The 19,480-nt window shown below is 34.9% G+C and overlaps 2 protein-coding genes across 5 annotated transcripts in view; one reads left to right on the top strand and one right to left on the bottom strand.

Moving 5' to 3' along the window:
• LOC131534961 (fatty acyl-CoA hydrolase precursor, medium chain-like) overlaps positions 1 to 3,416 on the top strand; it is a 25,261-nt gene extending 21,845 nt beyond the window's left edge. For both annotated transcript variants that reach the window (XM_058768108.1, XM_058768109.1), the window contains 6 exons: positions 849 to 992; positions 1,218 to 1,295; positions 1,390 to 1,537; positions 2,603 to 2,752; positions 2,853 to 2,925; positions 3,009 to 3,416. In XM_058768108.1, the coding sequence (XP_058624091.1) occupies positions 849 to 992; positions 1,218 to 1,295; positions 1,390 to 1,537; positions 2,603 to 2,752; positions 2,853 to 2,925; positions 3,009 to 3,192 (777 nt within the window). In that variant the 3' untranslated portion in view covers positions 3,193 to 3,416. The remainder of the gene's footprint in view (positions 1 to 848; positions 993 to 1,217; positions 1,296 to 1,389; positions 1,538 to 2,602; positions 2,753 to 2,852; positions 2,926 to 3,008) is intronic.
• fbxo31 (F-box protein 31) lies at positions 3,412 to 19,480 on the bottom strand. Of its 3 annotated transcripts, XM_058768110.1 has the most exons (10): positions 18,992 to 19,480; positions 17,499 to 17,570; positions 15,729 to 15,815; positions 13,429 to 13,505; positions 11,518 to 11,685; positions 11,364 to 11,438; positions 10,127 to 10,236; positions 9,859 to 10,012; positions 6,781 to 7,115; positions 3,412 to 5,760 (listed from the first exon to the last, which is right to left on the bottom strand). In XM_058768110.1, the coding sequence occupies exons 1-10, from the start codon at positions 19,392 to 19,394 to the stop codon at positions 5,538 to 5,540; spliced, it is 1,704 nt and encodes a 567-aa protein (XP_058624093.1). In that variant the 5' UTR covers positions 19,395 to 19,480; the 3' UTR covers positions 3,412 to 5,537. The 3 variants fall into 3 exon arrangements, with proteins under 3 accessions (XP_058624093.1, XP_058624094.1, XP_058624095.1); XM_058768111.1 differs by lacking the exon at positions 15,729 to 15,815 and having other exon boundaries at positions 18,992 to 19,479; XM_058768112.1 differs by lacking the exons at positions 15,729 to 15,815; positions 17,499 to 17,570; positions 18,992 to 19,480 and adding an exon at positions 13,685 to 14,510.

Below are 19,480 nucleotides of genomic sequence, written 5' to 3'. Positions count from 1 at the left end.
GTTTTCTGATGTCCACAGTCAACGCAGCCATCTACCAGGAGATTTTAGGGCACTTCATGCTTCCTTCTGTTGACAAGCTTTATGGAGATGCTGATTTCATTTTCCAGCAGGACTTGGCACCTGCCCACACTGCCAAAGGTACCAAAAGCTGGTTCAATGACCATAGTGTTACTGTGCTTGATTGGCCAGCAAACTTGCCTGATCCGAACCCCATAGATTCTCTTTTATTGTCAAGAGGAAGATGAGAGACACCAGACCCAACAATGCAGATGAGCTGAAGGCCACTATCAGAGCAACCTGGGCTCTCATAACACCTGAGCAGTGCCACAGACTGATCGACTCCATGCCACGCCGCATTGCTGCAGTAATTCAGGCAAAAGGAGCCCCAACTAAGTATTGAGTGCTGTACATGCTCATACTTTTCAGTTGGCCAAGATTTCTAAAAATCCTTTCTTTGTATTGGTCTTAAGTAATATTCTAATATTTTGAGATACTGATTTTTGACTTTCATGAGCTGTAAGCTCTAATCATCAAAATTAAAAGAAATAAACATTTGAAATATATCAGTCTGTGTGTAATGAATGAATATAATATACAAGTTTAACTTTTTGAATGGAATTAGTGAAATAAATCAACTTTTTGATGATATTCTAATTATATGACCAGCACCTGTATATGGATATACATTTATACGCACTTATACATTACAAATGTGCATTCAACACATTGTAAGCACACTTTTTTTTTAAACACATATCATGCTTAAAAATATAAGTGAGATTAGAATTTATATAAAATATATTTAATGTGATTTGATATGAGCAGCTGTGTTTCCACTATGTTTCTAGTTTGTGATGATGCACTTCAGTCTCGCTCTGGATTCTTATTTCCTTCCTAAACCTGTGGAGGAGATCGTTCAGAAACAAGAGTTCAGTAAAGTTCCTCTCATCACTGGAATTACCAATGATGAGTTTGGCTTTTTACTGGCCACAGTGAGTAAATGTTATATTTATTATTATATTTAATATCACAATCCAAACTCACTCGCTTAGAATCAAGGCAGTTGTTTTTCTGTCACTGAATCAAACCTTCTGTTAAAAATAAAAGATCTTCAAAACCACATGAACATGCATACAGAGATCTCAGACACAGTTACAGTTTATTATTATATTTGGTTTTATATTTTGATGCTAAGGTTGAATGTTATTTCTTCATAGTATTTTGCGGGTAAAGGATGGACTGATGGGATGGATAAAGAGCAAGCCATAAAAGGCCTGACCCTCACGTATCCTGATGTAAGTCACAACTCAACACAATGCACATTTACAGTACGTACGTTACATGTGTTTTTCTTTGAATCCTGTGTGCTTTGACTGTTACTCACATCAGCCCAGGGATCGATGGATCATTGATCTGGTGGTGAACGAGTACCTGGGCGACACAAGAGATCCCATTCAAGTCCGAGACATTTACAGAGAGATGATGGGTGACGTGCTGTTCAACATCCCTGCCCTCCAACTGGCAAAATACCACAGCGGTGAGACGCAGTCAGTTCTTCATTCATTCATATTGGACCATTGCAGCTGTGTGGGAAAAAGGGTTTCATAATATTTAACAAAGAATTTTAAATTCTGATTATATTATGTAGTTTATTCAATTTAAATTTTAGCAAAAAATGATATATACACTACAGGTTAAACGTTTGGAATAATTACTAAAATTCAGTTGTGCCGCTTCGTAATTTTGTGGAATCTGGGAAGCAAGAGTTATAATAAATAAATAAATAATACTTTCATTCAGCATTAAATTGACAAAAAGTGACATTAAAGACAATATTTGTACTTCAAATAAATGCTGTTTTTCTCAACTTTCATCAAAAATCCTAAAAATATATCATGATTTCCACCAAAATATTAAGCAGTAAAACCTGTTTTAAACATTGATAATACGAAAAATAATTGAGGACCAATAATAATTGATAAAGAATTAAACACAATCAGCATATTAGACTGATTTCTGAAGGATCATGTGACACTAAAGACTGGAGTAATGATGCTGAAAATGCAGCATCACAGGAATAAATTACACTTTAAAATATATCAATATAGTAAATATTCAAAATCATAATTTCTGAATTAAGGAAATTATTATATATTAATATTAGAAAACAAAACAAAAACAGATCTATTGTGCTTTGTTTACATGATCTTATGGCTCCTCAAAATCAGTGAAATACTCTTGGAGTTAAAGGCATAGTTAAACAAGTGAAGATTATAGATAGATTTAAAGGGATAGTTCACCCAAAAATGAAAACGGTCATCATTTACTCACCCTCATGTGACAACAGTTGAGTTGACGGTAGCCATTGACTTCCATAGTATTTTTCCCATACTATGAAAATCAGTGGCTACCAGTAACTGCTTGATTGCCAACATTCCTCAACATATCTTCCCTCGAGTTCAACAGAAAGAAACTCATACAGGCTTGAAACAATTTTGAGGGTGATTAAATAATGACAGGATTTTCATTTTTGTGTAAACTATCCCTTTAAATCTTATGTATCATTTTCACTTGTTTAAAAGGTGTGCTGTTGTGATTGTAGCCTCAGGAGCGCCGGTTTACCTGTACGAGTTCCAGCATCCTCCCAGTATGATCCAGAAGAACAGGCCCAGCTTTGTTGGCGTCGACCACGCAGATGAACTGTTCTTTATCCAGGGCACCTGCTTCGCTAAAGCCCACCTCAAAGCAACCGGTAAAACTCGTCATCACAAACACATCCTTCACTGACACTGAACTTTTCTGAAAGGGTTTAAATAACCACTGAATCATCATTTAATGGTTCAATCTTGCAGCACCTTTCACAAAGGAAGAGGAAGAGCTGTGCAGGACTGTGATGGGATACTGGGTGAACTTTGCACGCACCGGGTAAAATATCGGACCACTTGTTTTTGTAGGAGAACAAAGTATATGGTTTCTTCAATCTAATGCAGCTGTTTCTGGACCGGCAGGTCTCCGAATGGTCCGGGTCTGACACACTGGCCTGAATATGAGGATGAGGCAGAGTATCTCGGCATTGGACTGGAACAGAAAACTGGGAAGAACCTGAAGAGGAAACACTACGCATTCATGACCAAGACGCTTCCAGATCTCATACGCCAAGACCGAGAGAAAAAAGAGCATTTAGAACTGTAAAAAAAAATACATTGGGAATGAACTTGAATGTATGGATGTCAGAAAAAAATTAACTGTGATTCAGTGTAAGAATTTAATTAACCTGAGAAAATCAAATAAGCCCTGAGTGCATTTTGGTGATAAAGTTCAGATTTGATAGAAAATTTACAATTTGATCATATGACAAATAAATGTCTAGGCAACTAATGCCTTGCACTTAAAAATAAAAGTCAGACAACGTTCAAGTTTTTCCTCCATTTTATTGAGAACAAACGAAGGCTAAAGCTGCAAACCTCCCTGAATTTGAATGCAACGTGTGCATACTAGTCATGAATTTGCGCTTTGAGATTTTCTAACTGGCAGATTTACATGGATGACAATAATTCAACTATTGACAATATTCAGATTTTTTTTTTTTTTTTAATTTTCAAACAGCAGATTAACATCAAATATAAACACCTGTACTGGATGCTTGACTCACTAACGGAGCCGTTTTGCTGCACAAACATCACACTTACTGACAACTCGTGTTTTACTTTCAGTATAATTACAAAATTAAAAATAAGGAAATTACAAATGTACAACACAAATGTATAAATAACAGTTTTAGGCACAGAGCTTTGCTAAATTATCATTATAGATAAATAATGGGAGAGAAACTTAATTTGAAGTCGACCTAAAATCATATGTGAATCCTGATGACGACAAAGGGGGCAAAACTTGATTTTATCCATTGAGAAGTGAGAAACTGAAGTCAATAGGGTAGACTTTGAGTTATTAACAGCACAAATGCTTTGAAATATGATTCAAATAGTTATGAGCCAATACAAACAGCTGAAATTGTATCTTATTTGGAATAAAATCAATAGTTGTAGTATATCAGTCCACGTAAACGGCCAATTCTATGAGAATATTACATTTAAAACAATTATCACTCAACTCAGAGGTTGTAAACACAGGCGATATACTTAAATTAGTTCAATCATATATACAATCATCCCTAAAACAAAGCTGAAATATACTGATAAATGTTTAAATATATTCAATGCATTTACATATATATTCATTTTACATTATACTGACTTTATTTTTTTCCATTATTTTTTTTTTTTTCCATTTTCAAATGCTAGTAATGCTGCAGTCAAATACAAAAGTATAGCCGGAGTAATTCTGCCTCCGATAAATGTCTACGCTGCGTAGGGAAGAGCACTTGGAAGAGAGCTGCACAGCTAGAGGAACAGAATCACTATCATGTGAAAATGAGACAGACGTCGTGGTCGTAAAATTTGGTGGCCAACCAATTCGCTTGGAAATTGAACAGTATGATAGATAGAAATTAAAGAAAAAGTTGAGCCAAAAATTTTAATTTGCTCAAAATTGACTCACCCTCAGGCCATTCGAGATGTATATGAGTTTGTTTCGTCATCAGAACAGATTTGGAGAAATTTTGCATTACATCACTTCCTGTGAATGTGAATGGGTGCCGTCAGAATGAGGGTTCAAAACAGTTGATAAAAACATCACAATAATCCACACCACTCCAGTCCATCAATTAATGTCTTGTGAAGTGAAAACCTGCATGTTTTCAAGAAACAAATCCATCATTAAGATGATTTAACTTTAAACCATGTGCTGTTTGGACTCATTCTGACGGCACCCATTCACTGCAGAGGATCCACTGGTGAGCAAGCGATGTAATGCTAAATTTCTCTGTATCTGATGAAGCAACCAACATATCTACATGTTGAACGGCCTGAGGGTGAGTATATTTTGAGCAAATATTTGGGTGAACTATTCCTTTAGATAAGAAAATTTGGCTTTTTTAGTGTACATATTAATGGATGCATTATGGAGTGATGAAATTGACAACATTTGCAGCGACAAAGCAGCTGGAAGTCATTTCTTTTCAGTGAGCACTGACGGAAAAAAATGGAAGCATTTCCAAATACGGTGTGGACTTTTTACAAATAAAGAAATAAACTGAATAAAATAATTTAAAAGCAACCGCAGATGTTGCCACATTGAGGACAAACACTTCTAAGATCATTTCTAAAGCACAAAACCACAGGATTCAGAATCTGAAGATCAGAGGCACGCTCAGCTGAATATACGGGCGAATTTTCACATTGTTGTCGTCTTCATCGCCATTTCCAGGTTACAAAAATAAATTAATTAAAAAGCTGATAAGAAAGGCCTAATATAATACAACTGTACGGGCATGTGGCTTAAATACACCTGTGCGGATGCGAGCAGGAGTGCATATGTGTGTGTGTGAGTGAGTGTGTGTCAGCAGGGAGGTCCCTGACGGTGCAGAGCGTAATACCAGAGGATGTGCCTGATGAGAAAAGGTGGTGTGAGGTTTGCTATCAGGATGTCCATGACTGCATGTTGCGGAGCATGGCCTCGAAGCGCTCCATGCTGGGGGCCTGAGCGTGGGACAGCTGGTCGGTCAGCCGACTGTACAGACTGAAGGACTTCAGCTCCAGCCAAATGAAGCCAAAGCGGTCGTCATCGAACAGCACGAACAGACCCGGCGTGCGCTCCGGACTCGTGAAGCCGTGGCCGGCGATCAGGCCTGTTCCATAAAAACTGAAACACAGAGGAAATCCATATTATAATTAAACAAATGTATTTTTTTCATTCATTAAAAAAAAAAATAATAATAATAATATATGTATTACATTTTAAATCATTTTCAATTGTACTTTGTTCATTTTATATTAAGGTAAAAAAGAAAAAAAGTTAGAATTTTAAAAAACAAAAATTATATAGAATTATGATAGAAATTCTAAGTTAACTCAAATGTTTAAAGTATATGTGTGTCAATAATATAATTTTCATTCATTTTAGCTGACTTGTTTTATGAAAATATAGAAATTAAAGTTATTTCATTTCAATGTCTATTAAATCAACAACGTTAATAAATTACAAATTATATACATATACATAATATTTAAAAAGTAATTTTAAAAAGCCTATTTAATGTCATTTTATATATATAATCAAATGAAATCATTTGTAATGTGTATTTAATATTACATGTCACATTTGAAATCATTTTCTTGCCTATTTTATATCTTTTTATAGTACTATATAATAATTATTCATTAACTTAAAATGACGACATTTATTTTAAGTGTTTCATTTAATTGCTGTCTATTATTTCTGTATTAATATATAATTTTCATATTTAATATTAAGACATAAAACTAATTATATACATTTATTTAGTTTAACAAATTAAATTTAGTAATTGATTTAAGTGAATTAACATTTCTATTTTAATTGCTGACTATTTTTTCTGTATAAGAATATATAATATATAACAATTTTCATAAATGATATTTAATATTAATAGACATAAAACTAATTTAGTTTATATTAAATTTGGTAATTTATTTAAATTAATTATCTCATACCTATTTTATAAAATATAATTATGTATAATGAATTCATTAATAATAAGAAAACAAATAAAGGCAATACAAAAATATAAGTACTGTTAAAATTGAAACTTGAACCTGGATTTATATACTGATGTAAGCCTGATTGAACAAGCATCATGTAATGTCTACAGTACAGTGATAAGATGCACAGTAGCAGACTCACCACGTCTTGCAGGTGCGAGGATACACTTCATTACGGGCCATGACTCCCAGAGGCAACACAAACGGCTGCACATCAGGTGCAGCGCTGCAGGCAGCAGCTCCCGGCTCCACATCCTCCACTCCAGCAGGGCAAGCCGAATCTGAGCCCTCCGCCCCCTCCGCAGTCTCTGACGGGGCGTCCCGGGCCTGTAGATCCCTCTGGGCCTCCTCGTGCACCCCCAGCACCAGGCGAGAGAGCTCTTCCATGTTCCGCTGGTGCTCCAGGTCCGGCAGACGCACCGGACGATTCAGGTCGACTTCTAACGTCAGCTGACCTGCTGGGACATTGGGGTCACCCTAAAAGCAAACAAGTGAGCTGATGAACGCCCTAAATCACACATATTACAGGCGTTGTTGGAGCCTTAATTTGAACTTTTACTTTTAAATAAATGTAAAGTTTGTGTAAATGTGGAGTTGAAAATTTGTTAATTTGTAATGTATGTAATTTATTTACAATGTATTTTTCTGCTTTTTCTGAAACAATATGGAAATTGATTAATGACAAAAATCATGCGCCAAAAAAGTGTACATTGCAAATACATTGCTTGTATTTGCTTTGTACGTATTATTAAAATTAAAATTATACACCATCTATAATAATTCACAAAAATTATTGTGTATAAACATTTTCATTTTAATAAATACTAACAAATTATTTCATTACATATATTTCAATTTATTTTTATTTCTTTTGCCTAATACAAAATATACAGTTAATATTAATAATAAACTATTAAAACTATGAACTACAGTACTATAGTATTTATTTATTATAAAAATATTTAAATAATAAAAAACATTAAAATTTACTTGTTTTATTGTCTCACACACACACAAATAACTAAATTGTTTTTAATTATGATTATTTACATAAGCTATTCATAATAATGACTGTTAAAATGTAATGTTTTTAAATAAATTCATTTATTTTGTGTATACACATTTTAATTTAAATAAATACTAAAATCATTTTATTACATGCATTTAAATGTTTTATTTATTTTGCCTAATACAATTAATACTACTAATAAGAAGAATAATTATAAACTATTAAAACTATGAAATACAATACTATAATATTTATTTATATATTATGAATTTAATATTTAAATAATAATAAAAGGTACAATTTACTTGTTTTATTTTGTCATACAAATAACTAAATCGTTTTTAATTATGATTATTTACATCATAAACTATTCATAGTAAGTTTAAGGAAACAGAATCTTTCACACTTCCGTCAGCTATGAGACATAATCCTTATTATTCTTTTGTTTTTATTCAGCCATTATCAGCCTTTATACTGGCAATAAAACGTTTACCAAGCCACATCGCTTCAATCCCAGTATACATTTACCCAACTATTATCAAAAGTTTTTCTAAATAAATACAACAAAACTATTTCTTGCGACCTTACATGAAGTATTATGACAAAATGCATTATGAAGAAGAATTGGACCTGTTCTGCAGGTGCATTAGAGCTAACATTAGCATCATGCTTCATAAGACAATTTATGAGATTAATAGTACATTTACTCAGAACTCACTTCAAACCACCATCGAGTGTTTGTAATAACTTCCTTTTACGATCACATGTGGAATTTGATCGTTTACTGTTGTTAAAATACACTATTTATAGCCTTTTATATCGCTGCACAAATGAGCATTTCAGACATACACATTCATTTAAGAAATCACATACAAATATCCTATCATAATCGTGTGTTTATTATCGTATATAATCTGTAGTGGCTGTTGTCATGTTTATTTCTGCTGCTCTGCTGAAACTCACATTGTTTGTGATGTTATAACCGCCTCTCTGTTCTTAAGTTGCCAGGGCTACATTCCAAGTATAATACACATTAGTAAAAGGATCTATTTTTATTTTTATTTGTCAATATACACTTTGGGCGGCTGCGGTACATTATAAAAGTAGCCCAAAAAACCGCAACCCACGGCTCTGTAATTTTTCCCGCGACTGTATTTTCAAAATAGCCCACTTGTGCCACTGCCCTGGCAACACTGGTTCGCTGTAACCTCATCACACAATGATAGATAACCTTCTGCGCTGCGATGACTGGAAGAAGTTGGGGTCAAACCTTATCAAACAATTAATTTGCGCTAAAAAAATATTAACGCGTTAAATTTGATTAACCGCATTCGTTAACGTTGACACCCCTAGTTTTAAATAAATTCATGTATTTTGTTATATTCAAGCATTTTAATAAATACTAACAAATCATTTTATTATGTGTATTTAAATGTTTTATTTGTTTTGTCCAAAATATAATATGCAATTAATAATAATAATAACTACTATTATTTTTATTTTTTGTTTTGCTATGAACTACAATACTTTATAAAATAATATTTAAATAATAATAAAAAATGTTAACGTTTACTTGTATTATTTATTTTGCCACACACACACAAAAACAAATAACAAAATTGTTTTTAATTATGATTTAAATCATAAGCTATTCATAGTAATGAATAATAATAATAATAATAATAATTTAAATAATAATAAAATAATAATATATATATATATATATATATATATATATATAAAAAACATTTTGGAAGGTGAATATTTTTTTCTTAATTTTTAATGGTGAAATTATGCATCAAAAATTTGTAACTGAATTGCTTAAGTACATAAATGTTAAATATATAGTCCCCAAAGATAGAAGAACTGTTAACGTATGCATTCTTATTATTAAATTATGCTTTTTTTCGTATAAAAATAATTGTGCGCTAATTCAATGACTTGATGGATTCTGGATTAATTATGGATTTAACTTCATGCACCAGAAACTTGAATATTTTGATGCTTAGACTGAACAATGCAATTAAAAAAACACAACTTTTCCTTGTCATTTACTCCAGATATCACACCTGAACGGAAAGTGTGACAGACGTCACCGTACAGGTGTTGATTTGCATTTAACTGTGCCTCAAATAGTAAAGGTTTGCTCAGTTTCAAGTTTTCCCTGAGAATCAAAGCTCTCCGGTCTATATTTTCAGATGTCAGACTCACGGTAAGCTTGGTGGCTTTGGCCTTGGAGCCGTGGAAGCTCAGCATGATGATCTCCAGGCCGTGACTGCCGTATGTCCCTTTGAAGAGGCCCGGCTTCAGCAGGTCTGAAGGGAGGCACGGGGGCAGATAAATCCGCCGGTACGTCAGGCAATTACTGAAACCAGGAAACACGCATTTAAACACACCTGGCACCAGACCGCAAAACTGAACAGAGGAAATGAAACTGTTAGCACATTCCGGGTGAGAACGGGCGATGTAGGAGACTTACTCGTATTGGCTGGTGTAAATGAACTTCATGAGGATCAACTCCTGCATGTGCTCGTGGAAAATATCCTCCAGTGTTCTTCCCCATTCCTCCTCCAACCACGTTCTGAACTCCTGCACAAACACATGGGGCTCAGTGTACATCCAGAAACTGCAGGAGAGCCACGGTTTACGGCAAAATCTGTCTTAAAGGGATAGTTCACCCAAAAATGAAAATTGTCATTAATTACTCACCCTCATGACGTTCCAAACCCGTAAGACCTCCGTTCATCTTCAGAACACAAATTAAGAGCTATCTGACCCTCCATAGACAGCAAGGATCCTAACACGATCAAGGTCCAGAAACGTAGCAAGGACATCAATAAAATAATCCATGTGACATCAGTGGTTCAACCGTAATTTTACGAAGCTACGAGAATACTTTTTGTGTGCAGAGAAAACACAAAAAATTACTTTATTCAACAATTCGTCTCTCCCACGTCACCCTGGCGCGATTTTGAAGAGTATCACATATGTAAACAACGTATGCAATGTATGCATGTATGCGGATACATTGTTTACGCTTTGATCTGAACAGCGGATCAGCGTACATACATTGCATACGTTGTTTACGTATGTGATACTCTCCATATTGGCACCCTAGGGTGACACAGAGGAGACGAATTGTTGAGTAAAGTCGTTATTTTCACGCACAAAAAGTATCCTCGTAGCTTCGTAAAATTACAGTTAAACCACTGATGTCACATGGATTACTTAAACGATCTCATTTATTCACTTTTTAACGCCTTGCCAGCATCATCGCTATTTTCATGGCGATCTCTGAAAAAATTATACAAGATATACAACTAACAAATGGTTATAAAAGACATTTCAGATGTACACTAGACAAAAACTCTAAAATACATTCAGGTGATACATTTTTAAATGAATCAGTCAGAAACACCTCTGAATAAAACCGCTGTCTATTCACATTAAAAACAGTACAATCCAATGAAAAATGTTTCACAGTCATTTTAGTTTTTAAACGATCTCCTTGCTACGTTTCTGGACCTTGATCGTGATATTATCATTGCCGTCTATGGGAGGGGCAGAGAGCGTTCAGAATTCATCAAAAATATCTTAATATGTGTTCAGAAGATGAACGAAGGTCTTACAGGTTTGGAACGACACGATGGTGAGTAATTAATGATATAATTTTCACTTTTGGGTGAACTATCCCTTTAACAAGCCTGATTTCCTACCTCTTGCCTTCCTCCAGGCATTCGATGGTGATCGGTCTGGTTGCATTTGGTGGAAAATTCATCTTTCTTCACAGTCTGGAAAGAAAAAAAGGTCGATATCTTGTAGAATATAATGGCACATTGAGCCGTGGTGGTAGAAATATGGTAGATTTACCTGAATATCTCCTTTATGAGGGCCCTTGTGTCCGTACATGCATTCTACCATGGCTTTGTTTTTCTCCCACATGTGAATGCGGAAGAGCGGCCGTCTACGCATAGGGTCCTCCACACGGGGATCATGGGGCGGTAAATACATCCAGCCTATGATGAACAGCCCGTCAACCTAAAATAATCACCAACGCAAGAAAGAGTTGCACGTTTGAAATACAATATAATTGTACATTTAATGTGTGTCTTATATATGTTGTATTTGATTCAGGTTATTTTTTATTTTTTTTTATAAAGTTGTATATTTAACAAGCCACTGGGTGGATTCCAGTTCATACACAATTGCCCAAAAAAAGTAGCAAGTATAAACTTTATGATAATAAATTTAGCTAGATGCTAACACTAGCTAGATGCTAACATGTGTGCAACAGTCTCTTGTAAAAACAAGCATACTTTAGCATACTTTTACTTATTACAGAAATAATATACTTGAAAATAAGTATATTAGGCATAGCGTAAGCTCTGGTGAGAAGTGATGAACATGGAAGCGCAGAGGAGAGAGCAAAACAAAACACTGGTCACGAATTAGAAGTATAAAGTGAGGATTTGTAAAGAAAAATGTTAGAGGAATTTGATATTAGCTGTTTTTTTCCTTTGATGTAAGCTAAACTTGGTACTCGAGAGACTAACATTCTCACTGGAGCTTACTCTACGTTCTACGTCATCCACTGAAACGCCACTCTCTCGTGAACTCGTGTACGAAAGTTAGCAGAAGCTAGAGATTATGGTTTATAAAGTTTTAAATAAGGATATTTTTCTTGCACAAACACATCATTTCACTTCAGGTCTTTATTAACCCCTCGGAGCCATGTGGAGCACTTATTATGATGGATTTATGCAGTTTTTTGGCCTTCAGAATCTCAACATTGTTTAATATAACTCTGATTATATTCGTCTGAAAGAAGAAAGTCTTATACACCTAGGATGGCTTGAGTGCGTGTACTGTAAATCATGGGGTAATTATCATTTTTGGGTGAACTACCCCTTTAAATTAAAAGTTTTTGACCCACCTAAGTAGGACTTAAGTAGATTTCATGGTAAATATGGGTAAAGTGTACTGCTGACTGTACTGACAAGCAATTATGGTAAACTTTAATACACTTCATACTGAAATATACTGTCAGGTAATTACACATTTGTCATGATTACACTTAAATTTTAAACAATTAAAATGCATTGAAAGTGACATAGAATAACACACTACAGTTACAGTAAAATATCAAGTACTTTGGTTTGTTAGTCAAAACACAAATGCACTTCTTTAAAGAATGACAAAAGATTATTAAAACATACTTGTTTGCTTGTGGCCTTTTATTTTATTAATCTTATATTATCTACAAGTTACAGTTTTTACATACTTTTAAAAACTGAAGTACAATTAGAAAATGTAGCTACAAGCTACAGAGTAAAACAAGTGAAATTATAGTTAGCTACTGTATGCTAGAAGCTACATGATGTATGCTAAGGCTATTAGCTAGCAACATTAAAGCTATTTAGCTTTAGCATTTTTGCAAATGCTGTCTATTTTAAAAACAGGAAAATGTAGTTAACTTAGTAGTGTTACTTTAGTATTTTTATTTATTTTATTCATTTTAATGTAAGTTTTAGTGATTTTGTCATGCTTTTAAAATATTTCTACATACCTTTTTTCAATTTTAACATTATATTGCATAGTAGTGTATCCCAATACAGCTGCACTGTGTTAATATAATGATATTCATTGCCATAATCATCTTTGCAATACATAAGTGTTTTGTATTTGAATTGTGACAATTCATATGTGTAATTTTCCACCAATATCAGCTATCTTTTTGCATTTGTTATCATTCTTTGCTGATCTTTTTCTGTGTGATCTTACCACCACGTTCAGCAGTCCTCCATAGGGCCCGATATCAGGCTGCCAGAGACCCAGGATGTGTCTATAGGGATGTAACACTGCAAAACAAGTACATGACGTTAAAATACCACACAACACACATAACAAACCCAGAACCAAGAACGTTAAATGGGATTATATCACTTTCTGCATGGGGCATGAACTCATGAATGCATGTTGAGTGTGTGAGTATATGCAACTTATCTGCCATGCAACAACTTAGAGGGCTAATATTTACCCACGTCTGGTCACTTTTACTCATCTGCATCTCACACAGTCAGCTGATGTTAGCGCAGCTGCAGTCGTCTGCACCCTTGCCAGCCTGTGTCGATCACACACACGCATGCAGGACACACAGGCGTGCTCACGCTCGGCAGAAGCTGCCCTTAAGCTGCTGTCACATCAGTACGTCCCAAACCAAGGCTGTGTCCCAATTTGCATACTACGCATACTAAATAATTAGCATGCGTGCGTTCCAAATTCCAGTATTTTGCAAAGGTTCCTAAATTATATCCAGTGGAATAACATATGCTTGTGGCTAAAATTACCCACAAATCCTTGTGTTACAGAAGAGTTTTCAAGTTGGCAGGGAATGTGATGCCAAAACAGAACGTCAATATAAAACAAAAAGTAATAATGTAATGAATTCAGCTAGATGAATGAATTATGTAGCAATGCGACGATATGGGTGACTGAGGTAATAACACACTTTTCTACTTGTGGTGTCTTACTACATACTGCATAGAAAAGTACATCAAAAGTATGTACCTTCCTCATCGCCAGTGAAGTAAACACTTTTATAGTGTAGCAGAACTATGCAACTTGGGATTCAACCTTTGAAGGAATGTTCCACGTTCATAATAAGTTAAGAATCTGTGACAGAAAGAAGTGATTTAGAAACTTAAGTTATTTTTAAACTACTTAACTATTAAAACTATTTTTCTGTTATTGAAATAAAGCTGAAATAATAAGATTCTAGATGAAAAATCTACCAAACATTTAAATATTGCTTTGAAATAAATAAACTGAAGTTGACTAAAATGACTAAAACAGAAATAAAAATTAAAGCAAAATAAAAATAAAAAAAAATAAAAAACCTCAAACTAATAAAATTGACAAAAGCACATCACAAAACCACCAAAACTTCATTTTTAAATACATTTTAAGATAAAATACTTAAATATTTTAATTAAAAATACTCATTAAAATGAAAACTGAAAAAGTATTTAAAAAAAGAATTAAAAAAATTAGTATAATACAATATAAATATTTAAAAATACAAATTATGTCCATTTTATGACTGAGTAACATAAAATGGCTATTCAATAAAAAAAAATATATAAAAAAACATTTTAAATGTTACAAGTACATTTAGGCATCACAACAAAGATGTACAGTCTGAAAAACAGATATTCATTTTGAGATTTGCTAAATGTTACAGTGTTATTAAACTATTAATATAAAGATTAATAATCTAGATGATATCAAATATATTCTAAATGTAAAAGTAAAGGAAATGAGCTGTACAATTAAAAACCCATGTACCAATACTCATAAATAATTTTAACTCGTTCCTCATTTACAGTTGAAGTTTTTAGTCAGTTTATATTAATACTTCCATACAAAAATGTGGTATTTGAAATCTAAAGTTGTCTAAATTGTCTCTTTGGTGGGACTATTGTTCAAGATGGATAAACTTCTGATTATGACTTACTAAAACAGTTGTTTTTTGGTATACTTCTGCATATTGTGCAAACTATATATTTGCATATTCTGTTACTTGGTTTGCAACTTTACAGAGACTTCATCGTAATTTTTATTTTGTTGTAATTTTTGATTTTATTGTACTGTAATATATTATACTACTTTATCACACTTTCAAAACAATATTTACTTTTATCTCGCCACACAGATTTCCACTGCATGTCCTGCACAATGCATACTGTGTACTGTTTGCTTGTGTTTTTTTTTTGTTTGTTTTTTTTGCAAACTAAGGAACGAGTCAGTAATATTTTTATGTTCCGAAGACGAACGAAGCTTTTACGGCTTTGGAACAACATGGGGGTAAGTGATTAATGACAAAATTTTCATTTTGGGGTGGAGTAACCCTTTAATAAAAATATTACTATATGGTCTTAATTGATACCATGTTCGACAGCTCAACTTTAACTCAATGAACCTGGAACAAAACGTCAGTAGCAAAGAGCATCTTCAACCAGCAGCTTGACAGGCAGTGATTTGGTTCCTCCACCACAAAGCCTTCACACATGGCCAGTACATACAGTGTGTGTACACGTCCCGATAGTCCATATGCTCATAATCAGGGAGGAGCTTCATAAAGCGTCCCGACTTCACCTGCGGGTTCACACCTGGACAGGTACGCAGGTGAGTGCGCCACAGGAAGAGGAGAGAGCCACAAGGCAGAGTGAGAACCACACTCACATATGCCGGAGAAAATGAATGTGTACAGGGCTGGGAGAGTGAGAAGTGTTTCGTTTGCAGTTTGTCTGTCACTTCGGAGGATAATATTTATTTTATGTTGCATATCCACACTTTTAAATCAACTGAATTATACACAAATACCACACTGACTCCTGAGGAATCTTTCTCTAAGCACTATGTTTTCACTTGAAACAAACATTGATACTAAACTTCCTCTACAGACAAACAAACCAAACAATGTAGGTGTAATTGAACATAAGATGTCTTTTGTGAGCTGAAGTAAATGTAAAATGCATTGAGAAAATGACAAATGACATGTAACGGGGTGAAGCGACAGCATTACATTAACAAACTGATCTGAATTTTCAGTTAAAAAGTCTAAAGCACACTTAAAGAAACGTCACACACTAGATGTGTGATACACATGGATTGGTCAGGACTTTTTTTTTTTTTTTACAAATTTGAAGTTGATTATAATCAACTACCTGTTTGCTGAACAATGGCAAACTAGTTACAGGATTGTTAATGTTTACTTTGGTAAATACAATAAATCTGAAATAATATAAAATAGAAACATCACATGAAATAATGAAAGGAATAGTTCACACAAAAATGTTTTGCACTTGCTCACCAATGGATCCTCTGCAGTGAATGGGTGCCGTCAGAATTCAAACAGCTGATAAAAACATCACAATAATCCACACCACTCCAGTCCATCAATTATCATCTTGTGAAATAAAAACCTGCGTTAAACTGGCTAAAATATGAGTCCTCTATCCATAATAACGCTTTCTGCAGTGAAAAAATCATCTTGTCTGAATCAGGAGAGAAATCTGCACAGATCAAGCACTGTTTACAAGCAAAACAGTTCTGAACAAATATGTTGATGGATTTTGATGTGAGATGACAACAGAAGATGGACTTTTTGATGGACTGGAGTGGTTGTGGATTATTGTGATGTTTTTAGCAGCTGTTTGGACTCTCATTCTGACGGCACCCATTCACTGCAGAGGATCCATTGGTGAGCAACTGATGTACCGCTAAATTTCTCACACTCTAATGAAGAAACAAACATCTTGGATGGCCTGAAGCCGCGGTCACACTGGACTCTGAGCATGCAAAATCATTTTTGTTGTGATATGACATCACGCTGAGCAGCGTCTTTTCAGAAACTTAAATTAAACACAAAACAAATTATAATACATCTAAAATGTAAAAACATACAATGTACTCCACTTTTCTGCAGTGCTGCAGTTTTAAATGTATGTTCTTTTAGTTCAGATAGGAGGTATATCGATCTGCCGTTGGTCACACGGTGTCACGTGATGCGAATTCGCAGACCAGAGTTCACCGAGCTTGAACTTTGCTACGCAACGAAATATCTTCGCACGGGCTCGCGTTTCCGGTCTAACGCATTCATATGCGTATGAATGGAAGTCAATGGAACGAAAAGTCTAGTGTGACCGCGGCTTGAGGGTGAACAACTTTTCATTTGTGGGTGAACTATTACTTTAAAAAAAAAAAAAAAAACTCTGTATCATATTTTATTATTTAAATTAATATGAACTGGCACGATTGGTGACTTCTGTGGTTACAGTAGATTCACTTACGTTTCACATACAGATCTCGGCTCGACATGCCCACGATCTCCATCTTCCGCAGGTCTTCTCTCATACCAAATTCTGCAAGAAGAGGAAAAACCCATGACAGACTGCACCAGTCTACAGAAAACAATCAACCTGGATCAAAAATATGTCTCTTTAGTATCTTTCAGTTCAGAATACAATTGAATGCTAACAGTTTCTGTTCAATCCTTTAAGCTGATGATCAACACAACATGCAAGTTTTCGGTGTTATTGTATTCTACTTGATTCTATTGCTGCAGTGGTGCTGAAGCCTGTTAAACAGATGGTGGTGTAATGACTGTTAGACCTGAGATAAGACAAACGACACCCTCGTGGGGTCACTTAAATGTCATTAACACATCTGAGAACATGTTATCAGGTGTTTCCCACCAGAGCTTTTGGCCAATCCCTTGACTTATGCACCAGAAAGTTCAAGTAACGCATTTCATTCCACAGCAACACACTGACAGGCAAACATTAGCTCAAATTTTTGTTAATTATTTCCTACTATTGCATCTGAAAACCTTTTGAGCGGTCTATCTAGACAGCCTTTTAAGGATTTTTAATGTCTGCCTATGATGCCTAAAAATGCTGTGTAAGTTGGCAGGTCAATAGATCTTAAACCAGTCCATTTCTGATTTGACAGTGCATGAATCAATCAAGCAGAGCACTAAAACACTTTAACAGCTAACCATCACAGGTCAAGAACAAGGAGGAGGTTATGAAAAGAAGAAATCAAATGTATTCTGTGTTAATGTTGTTGACAAAGGTTAAAAACATTTATATAATTTTCTACAAAAACTTCAATGACTCTGTAAACATCATGTTATTCTATAAATGATTACATGTGAGCGTATATACGACTCAATCATTTTATAAAAAGCAAAAAAGAAAACTCTGAGCTGAACAAAATGGCTTCCTGTATACAAAAGTTATCAAAATTGTAATAGAATTACTCTTTAATAATAAAAAATATATATTTTATGAAATAATTTTTTTGTAAATAACATAATTAAAAAAATAATAATAATCTCTTACACCACCTTGACATTGTTGACAAAGGCTTTAAGCCTCACAACAAAAACAAAACTTGAAACTTGATTCAGAAACTACATACATTCAAGTAATTGTACAAATTACACTTTAACGTGATTTTATTATATATTTTTATAAACTTTAAACATGTACATGTTATTTTAAACACACACACACACGCGCATACATCCATCCATCCATATATATATATATATATATATATATATATATATATATATATATATATATATATATATATATATATATATATATACACACACACACACATATATTCTATATGTATTTCTTTTATATATATATATATACACACACACATGTATATAATGGCTTTCTGGTAGTGTTTGTGTCGGTGTCATAACACATCAGTGTCGAGTGTAAGCAGAAGGCCGCTGTGTGTTGTGTAAATTAGCAGCCATTATTACCCTCTGTACATCTCCTCCTCCAGATTGTTTCCGTGTTCAGGATCTGCCTGAATTTCTTGCACACCAGCGCCAGGTTGGGCAGCGCAGCGCCAGGCAGAGAGGAGAAGATCTCCACCAGGAGCTCCGGCGGCAGCTCCAGCAGCGACTGCGGGTGTGGTGGCCCCGCGGAGGCCGAGGCAGAGGCCCCAGACCCGAGTCCACCGGCTCCGCTGCTCTGACAGCTGCTGCCGCCGTCGGGCTCGTCTTTCGCTTTGCCCACGACCCTCTCCTCTTCCTCCTCCTCGTCCATGTCCATGTCCGAGTCGCTGTCCTGATGCGGCTGGCTGCGCCTCTGCCGCCGCCTGCAGCGCCGCGACTGTCCCGCTCCGCAGAGCCTGGCGCACACCGCCATCCGGAGCAACATTACATCATCCCCGCGCAACAGCCGCTGTCCCCCGCAGTGCTCCGCTGCTGCGTGCGCGGCGTGCCTGGGCGTCTTCTCGTGACGCC

This window comes from Onychostoma macrolepis, chromosome 25 (assembly GCF_012432095.1).
Source record: "Onychostoma macrolepis isolate SWU-2019 chromosome 25, ASM1243209v1, whole genome shotgun sequence".
In the NCBI taxonomy this organism is placed as follows: Eukaryota; Metazoa; Chordata; class Actinopteri; order Cypriniformes; family Cyprinidae; genus Onychostoma; species Onychostoma macrolepis.
The sequence above is the reverse complement of the archived record's forward strand: the minus strand, read 5'-3'. Positions and strand labels throughout refer to the sequence as shown.

Coding starts and splice junctions, on each gene's coding strand:
- fbxo31 (XM_058768110.1), bottom strand. CDS start 19,394: ATGTTGCTCCGGATGGCGGTGTGCGCCAGGCTCTGCGGAGCGGGACAG. Junction 15,816..17,498: donor CCGAGATCTGTATGTGAAAC/GTAAGTGAATCT, acceptor GTACCTGTCCAG/GTGTGAACCCGCAGGTGAAG. Junction 10,013..10,126: donor ATTTACACCAGCCAATACGA/GTAAGTCTCCTA, acceptor TCCTGGTTTCAG/TAATTGCCTGACGTACCGGC.